At 38.8% G+C, this 12,015-nt stretch overlaps 1 protein-coding gene across 1 annotated transcript; it reads right to left on the reverse strand.

The window, feature by feature from the left end:
• Window positions 1–11,097: 11,097 nt before the first annotated feature.
• On the reverse strand, window positions 11,098–11,517 carry LOC130966417 (glycine-rich RNA-binding protein 7-like). The gene has a single exon (XM_057891215.1). The coding sequence runs from the start codon at window positions 11,515–11,517 to the stop codon at window positions 11,098–11,100; it is 420 nt and encodes a 139-aa protein (XP_057747198.1).
• Window positions 11,518–12,015: the final 498 nt, after the last annotated feature.

A 12,015-nucleotide genomic window follows, 5' to 3' on the forward strand; every position in this document is an offset into this window, starting at 1 on the left:
TTTGGAGGAAAGTAGTGATTCAGGAATTTTTCTGACAGCTGTTTCCATGTCTTTATGCTGTTTTTAGGTTGGTTATTTAACCACCTCTTAGCTTGATCTTTTACAGCAAATGGAAATAGTAATAATCTGTAGACATCCTGATCTACTTTCTTATCATGTACTGTGTCGGCAATTTGCAAAAATTGTGCCAGAAACTCTGTAGGTTCTTCGTGTGGAAGACCAGAATACTGGCAGCTTTGCTGCACCATGATAATGAGCTGAGGATTCAACTCAAAGCTACTAACTCCAATGGAGGGTATACAGATACTACTCCCATATGAAGCAGTAGTGGGGTTAGCATATGACCCCAGAGTCCTCCTGGACTGTTCATTTCCACTTAGTTCCATGATGGAATAAAGGAGATGGTATGGATGTTGATATTATTTATTTTATAAAGATTTATTTTATAAAATAAAGTAAAAATAAAACAAATAAAAAAACGAAATAAAATAAATAAAAAAAATGAAAATATTTTTTTGAAGATTTTCGAAAAATTTGAGGAAAAGGAGAAAGTGGTTAGGACAAAATTTTTGAAAAAGATAATAAAATATATATTAAAAAAATTAAGAATTGAAAAATTTTGAAATTGAAATCTGAATTTTTATATAAAAATTTCGAAAATATAGTTTAAAATTAGTTAGAAAAGATATTTTTTTTTTTGAATTTTGAATTTTATGATGAAAGAGAAAAAAAACACACAAAAGACACAAGACTTAAAATTTTTAGATCTAATGCTCCTTATTTTCGAAAATTTTGGAGGAAAAACACCAAGGAACACCAAACTTAAAAATTTTAAGATCAAAATGCAAGAAAGACTCAAGAACACCTTGAAGATTCACAAGAACACCAAGAACAAAAGAAAGAACACCAAACTTAAAATTTTTAGAAAACTTTAATAAAATTTTCGAAAATTATATTAAAATTAACAAGAGAACACCAAACTTAGAGTTTGGCACAAGATTAAATCAAGAAAAATTATTTTTAAAAAAGGATTTTAAAAAGAAGGTGCCCAATTGCCAAGAACATAAGCCAACGCTATAACCAACTGAGCTAAAAATGTAATGTATTTTAAAGATGTATTATTTTTATGGATAAAAGTATAAGTTTTGAAAGTTAATGTTTTGAAAAAGCACAAGAAAAACAAGAAAAGACACAAAACAAGAAAAACTCAAGATCAAACAAGAAAAATAAACAAGAACAACTTGAAGATCAATGAAGAACAAAGAACACAAGTTTGAAAATTTAAAGAAAAATATAAAATATGCAATTAACACTAAACTTTGAACAAGACACTAAACTCACGAAAAAAAATTAAAAATTAAAAATTGATAAAGAAAAATAATATTTTTGAAAAAAATTTTTAAAAAGGGATAATAAAAGATGCAATTCTAGTAAAAAAAAGATAAATTCTTCCTAATCTAAGCAACAAAATAAACTTTTAGTTGTTCAAACTCGAATAATCCCCGACAACGGCGCCAAAAATTTGGTGCACGAATTTGCGATCCGTACAACTAACCAGCAAGTGCACTGGGTCGTCCAAGTAATACCTTACGTGAGTAAGGGTCGATCCCACGGAGATTATTGGTCTGAAGCAAGCTATGTTTATTTTATTATTCTTAGTCAGGATATCAATCAAAATTATCAATGGGAATTATTAGATTGGAAAAATAAAAGAGAATAAAATCGTTACTTGTTGTGCAGTAATGGGGAATATGTTGGAGTTTTGGAGGTGCTTTGTCCTCTGAATTTCTGCAATGTAATATTCAACTCAATTGTTTGTAAAGCCCGTCTACGGCAAGCTGTATGTAGGGTGTCACCATTGTCAGTGGCTACCTCCCATCCTCTCAGTGAAAACGGTCCAGATGCTCTGTCACAGCACGGCTAATCAGCTGTTGGTTCTCGATCATGTTGGAATAGGATCCATTGATCCTTTTGCGTTTGTCATCACGCCCAGCAATCGCGAGTTTGAAGCTCGTCACAGCCATTCAATCCTTGAATCCTACTCGGAATACCACAGACAAGGTTTAGACCTTCCGGATTCTCAAGAGTGGCCGCCATCAATTCTAGCTTATACCACGGAGATTCTGATTAAGGAATCTAAGAGAAGCTCATTCAGTCTGATGTAGAACGAAGGTGTTTGTCAGGCACACGTTCATGGATTGAGGGAGGTGATGAGTGTCACGGATCATCACCTCCTTCATAATTAAGCGCGAATAAACATCTTAGATAGGAACACACACACGTTTGAGTGAAATAGAAAAAATTGCATTAATTCATCGAGACGCTGCAGAGCTCCTCACCCCCAACAATGGAGTTTAGAGACTCATGCCGTCAAAGTGTATAAAATTCCGATATGAAAATGTCATGAGGTGAAAAATAAATCTCTAAAAGTTGTTTAAATAGTAAACTAGTAACCTAGGTTTACAGAAAATGAGTAAACTATGATAGATAGTGCAGAAATCCACTTCTGAGGCCCACTTGGTGTGTGCTGGGGCTGAGACTTAAGCTTCTCACATGCCTGGGGCTGTTTTGGGCGTTCAACGCTAGGTTGTAACCTGTTTCTGGCGTTGAACTCCAGCTTGTAACCTGTTTCTGGCGCTGGACGCCAGACAACAGCATGATACTGGCGTTGAACGCCAGTTTACGTCATCTATCTTCGCACAAAGTATGGACTATTATATATTGCTGGAAAGCCCTGGATGTCTACTTTTCAACGCCGTTGAGAGCGCGCCAATTGGACTCCTGTAGCTTCAGAAAATCCATTTCAAGTGCAGGGAGGTCAGAATCCAACAGCATCAGTAGTCCTTTTTCAGCCTAACTCAGATTTTTGCTCAGCTCCCTCAATTTCAGCCAGAAAATACCTGAAATCACAGAAAAATACACAAACTCATAGTAGAGTCCAGAAATATGATTTTTGCCTAAAAACTAATAATATTCTACTAAAAACTAATTAAAACATGCTAAAATCTACATGAAAATACCCCCAAAAAGCGTATAAAATATCCGCTCATCAGTATTCACTTGGGAAAGATTCTTCTGTCTTAGAGAATTCACTCGTGGCTGCAAGTTCATCACTAGGAGGACTTGACTGGTGATTATCGTCATCAAAGAAACATGCGTCTTGAGTTACTCCGTCCAGTTCTTCATAAGATATCCGCATTGGAGGTTGTGCAACATCCTCTTTAGCGTCAGTTATAACATCCTTGACGGGGTTTTCCATGACTCTGTATTCCCTAGGAGGTTCAGCATCTCCTAAATTTTCAACCAACTCTTCTTCTTCTACAATGACAGCTTCCTCTATTTGTTCCAGTACGAAGTTATGCTCTATGCTGTCCACTAGAGTCTCTTGTGTCTTCTTCACAATACATTCTTCATTAGATTCTCCACATGAAGGCATGGGGGTCTGTTGAGTAGCTGAACGTCTGGAAGATAGTTGATTTATTGCCAGCTCCAGTTGATGAAGGGTTGTATTGAATTGGTTTATTGATTCTTCGAGGCGAACCTGTGATTTTGGCTTTGATGGATGTGAACATGGTGTATAAGGGAGTGGTGGTTCTTGGGAGTAATTGGATTGGTGTTGAGGTGGATAAGGATCATATGATGGTGAATGGTGAAAAGAAGCTTGTGAGTGTGGTGGTTCGAAGTTATGTCGAAAGGATGGTCTTTGAGCACAGGGTGGGGCTTGTTGGTAGTTACAAGGTTGTCCACCATATCTTTCAGCTGGGTATGCATTGTAGAATGGTCGTTGTCCATGATATCTTGGAGGGTGTTGTTGCCTAAAGGGTTGATTAGATCCTCTTGGCTCCATCCATCCTTGATTGGTCTGACCTTGATGCATATTCCTGCTGTGGTTTCTATTTCCTTCAACAAAATTAGAACCAAACTCAAAGCGAGAGGGGTGAGAATTCATAGTAGTTATCAGAAATAAGGGGGAAAAAGGAGAAACAAATAAACAAGTAAAAGAAAAAAAAAATATATATATATATTTATATATATATATATATATATATATATATATATATATTTGAAAAATATTTACAATAACCAATAATAAGGCACACGTTTGCAATTCCCTGGCAACGGCGCCATTTTGACGTTAGGATTTTTGCTAGTAAAGAATTTTATAAAAATAGTCGCGTTGTAGATATGGATTTTAAACCAACAGAAATCCCTTCGTACAAACGTTTTGGTTGTCACAAGTAACAAACCCCTTTAAAATTGATAACCGAAGAATTTAACCTCGGGTCATCTTCTCAAGGAATTGCAGGGAGGTATGTTCTTATTATTGGTTATGAAAAAGTGTGTTTTGGGGTTTTGGATTAAGGTAAAAGGTTAGTTGAATGACAAGTAAAATAAAATAATAATAACTGTAAAATAAACCTTTGGCAAGGTACAAGAAATTGGAAGTCCAGACTTAGTTATTCTTATCAATAATAATGAAAGTTGAATCTTAATTCCACTTAGTTAACCTTTGCTAAAGCAAAGGAAAGTCAAGGGACTAATTAGTTGACCTTCGAATCCTATTTATTTCCTAAGAAAGGGTTGGGATTATTGAAGTTCAGTTCAATTAGCAAAGATAACAGTTATCAATTATGTTAAGCTAAGATAACTCCTGAGTTACTGATTTCTTAACCAAGACCAAAAGGACAAGAAATTGAAATCATAAATCTAAAAACATCTCAGAAATATATAATCCTAACATGAAAAGTTCATAAGCTAATTGGGCAACATAAATCAAATACCAATAAAAGCATAGTATCTAAAATAAGAGATAAATGTAAAGTAATATCTAAATTAAGAGATAAATGTAAAGTAAAGGAAATATTGAACCTGATGAAGAGTTGAATTAAATCCTAATTTCTAAAAATCCTACCTAAATCCTAAGAGAGAGGAGAGAACCCCTCTCTCTAAAAACTACATCTAAAACTAAAATTATGAATTATGAGAGCATGATCACGAATGGATGCATTCCCCCACTTTATAGCCTCTAAGCTGTATTCTCTGGGCCGAAAACTGGGTCAGAAACAGCTCAGAAGTCACTTCCAGCGCTTTCTGGTCCGTACAGGTCGCGGCCAAGTGACGCGGAGGCGTCGCCCACGCGGTCGCGCGGGTTGAAGTTCGCAGATGCGATGCGTCCGCGTGAATCACGAGTTCGCGTCGCCTAGCATCAGGGCAACTCTAGTATATTATATATCAAATCGAAGCCCCGGACGTTAGCTTTCCAACGCAATTGGAACCGCGTCGTTTGGACTTCTGTAGCTAAAGTTATAGCTGTTTGAGTGCGAAGAGGTCAGGCTGGACAGCTTAGCAGTTTCTCCAACTTATTGTATTCCTTCCATTTTTGCATTCTTCCTTTCCATCCTCTGAGCCATTCCTACCTTATAATATCTGAAAACACTTAACACACATATCAAGGCATCTAATGGTAATAAGAGAGGATTAACATAGGGAACTTAAGGCCAAAGAAGCATGTTTTCAATCAAAGCATATAATTAGGAAGGCAAATGTAAAACCATGCAAATAGTATGAATAAGTGGGTAAAGAGTTGATAAAATCCACTCAATTAAGCACAAGATAAACCATAAAATAGTGGTTTATCAGGGCTCCTTAGCGTTCACTCTTTGAACGCTACGCTCACTCTTTGAGCGCTGACCCTTGTCAAGCGCTCCCTTGGTCAAGCGCTCTCTTGTGGTGCTCCCTTGGTTGAGCGCTGACCCTTGCTCCTTTGGATGATCGCCACGCTTTAATAAGGCACGCTTTCTTGGTTCTTTCTTTTCTTCATCATTTCTTCACCTACAAGTAATTAAAACAACCAATCAAAGCATCACCAAATTCACAAGATCTCTACATTAATAATAAAATCAACTAATTCTAGCATGAATCCTATGATTTTGTGTCAAATAAATAATGGTTGATTAATTTAACGTAACCATGAAAATCCACTCCAAATCACATACTTATAGTGCAAGAAAGTGCATAAAACCTAATGAAACAAGTGAAAAATGCTTGAAAAGTTAGCATAAGATGACTTGTCATCACAACACCAAACTTAAATCTTTCTTGTCCCCAAGCAAGCAGTAAACATGAGAAGAAATGAAAAGAAATAGAGAAGCATACATGTCCTTATTTAGCAAATAATTGAACTTGGTTCATGGGGTTTTATGCAGACAAATGTAGCTCACTTATTCTTAGCTATCTGATATGAAATGTCTCTTTTATGGTTCACTAGAGTTGCTGTTATAATGCCTTGCTCTTTGATTGATCCCTGTTAGCTTTTTCTTTCTTTCTTTTGCTTAGAAAGCTTATTTCTTAATGAAAGCTTGGTGGCACGTGTTGCAGCAACCTTTTGGCTCAATTTTTGCTCAACACTTCTTCACCACAGACACTTGGCTTATAATTTCTTCCTAGGAACATTGATGCCCAGCATCTCTTTGGATTACTAAATGCCTTGTAACTAGGTTGCTCTTGATAATGGACTTTCGGTTGGCAATCCCAGATTAGTTAATCCAAGTGGCCAAGTTTTAAAATACTCATCAGAACTTAATTGTCCAAGCATATCCTAGTACAAAAGGCACCACAAGCATATGTCCTAAGGTCCAAGCTATTGGTGTCTAGCCTTATTGTTTGTTTCTTTGCCAATTCTTGCCTTTTCTCTTCTTTTTCTTTTTATTGTGCTTCATTCTCAAGGGATGCTCATTAATAAAAAGGTTTTATAGTAGCAACCTAATTCACACTTCAAGGAACATTTTATTATGTAGCTTTTATTATTGAGCTAATCATTAAATCAAACAAGTATCACCACTGAATTTCATTCTAATTCCTACAACATTGGACAATCACTTTTTGTTTCAAACATTTTTCTTTTATTAATGCAGAAGGGAACAAAACAGAATTTAAGCAAATGATTGATAACAAGCATAATGTAGATCACTTGTAAGAAAACTACTTAGAATATGAAGGTGCAAAACATAAAGCATTTGGAGGCATATCATGTTTCAGGTATGCATCATCCTTATTTAATTGAAAAACATGAAAGAAACTCCACCACCTCCTAATTGTCGTGCTCCTTGCTCCTGCTTAATTCTCCTTTCTTCTTCCTCTTCTTGGTTGCTGATAAACCCATATTTCGTGAGTTCTTTTGTGCTTAATTTGAGTAATTTATATAATCCTTCACCTACTTATTCACATTAATTGCATGGTTTTACTTTCCCTTCCTTATTATGTCGTATTGTGAAAAACATGTTTCCTAAGCTTTAAAAAATTAATTATTTTAATTACCTTTATTTCCATTCGATGCCGTGATTAGTATGTTGAGTAGTTTCAGATTTTCTAAGGCAGAATGACTTAGAGGATGGAAAAGGAAACATACAAAAATGGAAGGAGAAAGCAAAACGGAGCTTTAAGGAAACTGGTGTTCACGCGATCGCATGGACGACGCGATCGCGTCCAGAAGCGAAGATTCAGCGACGCGGCCGCATGACTGACGCGACCGCGTGCCTTAAGCAGAACGCACATGACGCGGTCGCATGACTGACGTGACCGCGTGGCAAGGAAAAGCTCCGAATGACGTGACCGCGTGACCCACGCGGACGCGTGACAGAGGCCACGCACCAGAAAATTATAGAAACGCCCCAGCGAGTTCTAAAGCCCTTTTTGGCCCAAATCCAAGTCCAGAAAGCATAGAACAGAGGTTATGAAGTGAGGGAAAGCATCCATTCAAGGAGAGCTCGCCAATTTTTAGTTTTCGATGATTTAGATTTAGTCTAGAGAGAGATTCTCTCTCTCTGAGGATTTAGGACTTCTTCTTGTTTTGGGAGTAACTCTGGATCCAGGTTTAAATGTTCTTTTATTTTAGTTCAATGATTATTTATTCCAGCATTTGAATTGATCATTTACTTTTATAATTTAATTTATGAATTATTCCATGTTACAGATTATTATTTGAATTAATGATATTGAGGTATTTTCAGTTTATTATTGCTCTTGTTAATTTATGATTATCATTGTTTACGATTTGAAGATATTTTATTCTAGCAATTTACTTTTTCCTCTTTTGGTCCTGGTTAAGAATTCAGTAACTCAACAGTTATTAAACTCAACATAATTGATAATCGTTATCTTGCTAATTGAGCTGAACTTAAATAATCCCAACCTTTTCTTAAGAAATAATTAGGATTCAAAGGTCAATTTAATTAGTCCCTTGACTTTCCTTTGCCCTAGTAAAGGTTGACCAAGTGGAATTTAGATACAACTTTCATTATTGTTGAGAGAGATCACCAAGTTGGACTTCCAATTTCTCTTACCTTGCCAAAAGTTGTTTTTACAGTTATTAATTACTTTTAATCGCCATTTAAATCACTTGCTTCTCATTTAAATCACTTGCTTCTCATCTTCTAAACCCCGATTACAACCTTTATAGCCAATAATAAGAACATACTCCCTTGCAGTTCCTTGAGAAGACGACCCGAGGTTGAATACTCGGTTAACAATTTTTAAAGGGGTTTGTTACTTGTGACACCCAAACGTTTGTACGAAGGGATTTCTGTCGGTTTAGAAACTATATCTACAACGCGGCTGTTTTTATGAAATTCTATACTGGCAAAAATCCCGACGTCAAAATGGCGCCGTTGCCGGGGAACTGCTAACGTGTGCCTTATTATTGGCTATTGTAAATATTTTTTTTCTTTTGCTTGTTTATTTATTTTCGTTTTTCCTTTTTTTTCTTTATTTGCTACTATGAACTCTCACCCCTCTCGCTTTGAGTTTGGTTCTAATATTGTTAAAGGAAATAGAAGTTACAGCAGGAATGTGCATCAAGGTCAGACCAATCAAGGATGGATGGAACCAAGAGGATCTAATCAACCCTTTTGGCAGCAACACCCTCCGAGATATCCTGGACAAAGACCATTCTACCGCGCATATCCAGCTGAAAGACATGGTGGACAACCTTGTAACTACCAACAAGCCCCACCCCGTGCATATGAACCATCCCTTCAACATAACCTCGAACCACTACACTCACAAGCTTCTCTTCACCATTCGCCATCATATGATCCTTCCTTACCCCAATACCAATCCAATCGTTCCCAGTCATCACCACTTCCCTATGTATCATGTCTAAGTCCAGCAAACCGCGAAGCAGAGGATCACCTAAAAGAAACAGTAATTAAATTTTAAACAACCATTCAGCAACTGGAGCACGCACTAATCCAATGGGCCACTAAGCGCTCAAATATACAAGGATCAACCACAGCTCCATGTGGACAACCCGATGAAGAGCGTAGCATGAAAGAAATACTAGAGACTCCAGTGGACAAGGCAGAGAATGAATTCGTACTAGAACAAGTGGAAGAAGCTGTCATTGTTCAAAAAGAAGAGTTGGTTGAAGATCTAGGCGATGCTGAACTTCCATGGAAATCCAGAATTGAGGAAAACTCCGTCCAGGATGCTACAGTTGATGCTAAGGAAGATGCTGTACAATCTCCAAGGCAAGTCATTTATGAGGAATCAGACGGAATAATCCAAGAAGGAAATTCCCTTGATGATGATATTCACAAGTCTAGCTCTCTTGGTGATGAACTTGCGTCCGCAAGTGAATTCTCTGAGATCGAAGAATCTTCCCCAAGTGAATATGAAGATGATGCGGAGGTAGATTTCTCTCAACCTCCAATCTATGACTTGAGTGATGAGGAAGACATAGAAAACTTTGACCAGGATACAGATACAATTGAAGATCTTTGCAAAGAAGTGGAGGAATTCACAGAAGAGCACAAGGAAACAGAACTTGCAGAACCACCAAAAATACCTATCTTAAGGCCATTACCACCTAATACAAGCTTCAAGTGGGTACAATCCTTAACTTATAACTTCACTTATTCACTTGAATATGGTTTGCTCGAAACAGATGGCCAGCTTAGAGCTCTCTGCGGCTTTAAGAGTAAGAGGGAAATGGCTTGTACTCAGAGCTGGTGCATAAGGTTCAATAAGGTTCCACGCTTCACCTCGAAGTACACGGATTGGTATCATGCTCAATTGCATGGATCACGGAGAACGTTTGGTCACCACGGTGAGATTCTACTTTTTAAACCGCCCGGATGGAGACATGTAGATCAAGACGGAGGCGGATTTAAAAGCAAGGCTTGGAATCCTGGAGTTTATTCTGACATTTGTCGTCCCGAGAGCCGAACAATATATTTAAAGCTGCTCAGAAGCTTCACATGCCTAGTTTGGGACCCCGGAGGCTATTGGCATTCCAAGCACTGGTGGAAATTTTTGGACGAATTTAAACATAACCACCATAACAGGATACTCCTCCAATGTCCAACTTAAGGACTTTAACTAAAAATGCTAGGTGGGAGACAACCCACCATGGTATGGTCGCTTCTTTTTCAATTTATTTCTTGTTGATTTCTTTCCTTTTTCCTTCTTCATTTTAATCTATTAAACCTGGAATCATGCATAGCATTCATGTTAATCATTGCATTCTGCATTTTTCATGCATATATATATATATATATAAAAAGGGGTTGCACGACGCGACCGCATGCCCCATGCGATCGCGTCATATCGCGAAAAACACCACCCATGCGACCGCGTGATCCACACGACCGCATGATATACATATCGGCGTAAGGATCCAACGAACAGAAAGTTGGACTGGAATCGTGCGGCTCTTGTGCGTTTCGCACAAATTGGCCCACGCGATCGCATGCCCCATGCGATCGCGTCACTTACCCAATCCCAATACCACGCGACCGCGTGAGCGATGCGATCGCGTCGCATAGATTGCATATCACCCCAAATGGAGACAGAGAGCTGCGCTGAAATGGCGCTGGAGTTGTGCGTTTAGCACAAATTCCAGCGATGCGATCGCGAGACCCACGCGATCGCGTCACTCCTCTTTTCCCCCTCTCATGCGATCGCGCGACCCACGCGATCGCATCATCCCCATTTTCATCCCAACCACGCGATCGCGTGCTCCACGCGGCCGCGTGGATTCGATAATATAACCCCCCCAGCCACGCGAACCCTATCAGTCACGCAGCCCTCCCTTCACCCCTAACCCTCTCCCCCTTCTCTTCTCTTCTTCCCGCACGCCACCACCCCGACGCCGCCGCCGCCCAGCCGCCACCGCCGTACCACCCCCTCCCCATCTCTCTTCTTCCTTCTTCCTTTCTTCCACCCTCTCCACCACTGCCAACCGCAGCCACCGCCCTCCACCGCCGGCCAACCCGCCGCGCCCCCCTCTCCGCCACCCATCCCCTTAAGCCAGCAGCAACCACCACCCTCCCTTCCGCTATCCTCTTCCTCTCTCGCTAACCCTAATACCCCCCTTCCGCCGCCACCGCGATGCCGTGCACCACCACCGCGACGGACGCCGCCGCAGTCACCTTCTCCCCTGTTCCACCCCTTCCGCTTACCAGGTTCCGCAACACGCACCCATTTTTGTCCATTCGTCACTTTTTTGTTTATGTTCATAATTAGGATAGCTAGACTTGCATGTTGTAGTGGATTTTTAGGTTGTTAGGTAGCTTAGGCTGTGGTTCGTGGATCTAGGTCTGTTTACTTGCACTGTTCTTACTTTTGTTTTATCCTATGTGCAAATCTGCTGCTGCTATATTCATGATTCATATGCTGCTTTCTTGTATGTTGCTGCTGTTTACATTGAGTTTTTATGTTTATTTTATATCTATGTACATGCAGCTTGCTTTCTTTTAATTCATATGAACTGATATGATTGCTGTTTATTTTCTGGGACAATCCAATTTTAGCCGGAATGCTGCCTAAATTTTTTGAAAATTATTTTCATTCATGTTTTGGTTTGGCATTTCTGAACTCTGTTTTACTCTGCTTTACCCAGACCATTTCATGAATGCTATGGCAGACTTTCTTATCCTCTTTGATTTCCTGGTTCATAAACTGCATTTGTGATTCACTGATTCCAATTTTTGCTTTTTTTTATTTCTATTCGAATCA

Source organism: Arachis stenosperma, chromosome 3, assembly GCF_014773155.1.
Source record: "Arachis stenosperma cultivar V10309 chromosome 3, arast.V10309.gnm1.PFL2, whole genome shotgun sequence".
NCBI classification, from domain to species: domain Eukaryota; kingdom Viridiplantae; phylum Streptophyta; class Magnoliopsida; order Fabales; family Fabaceae; genus Arachis; species Arachis stenosperma.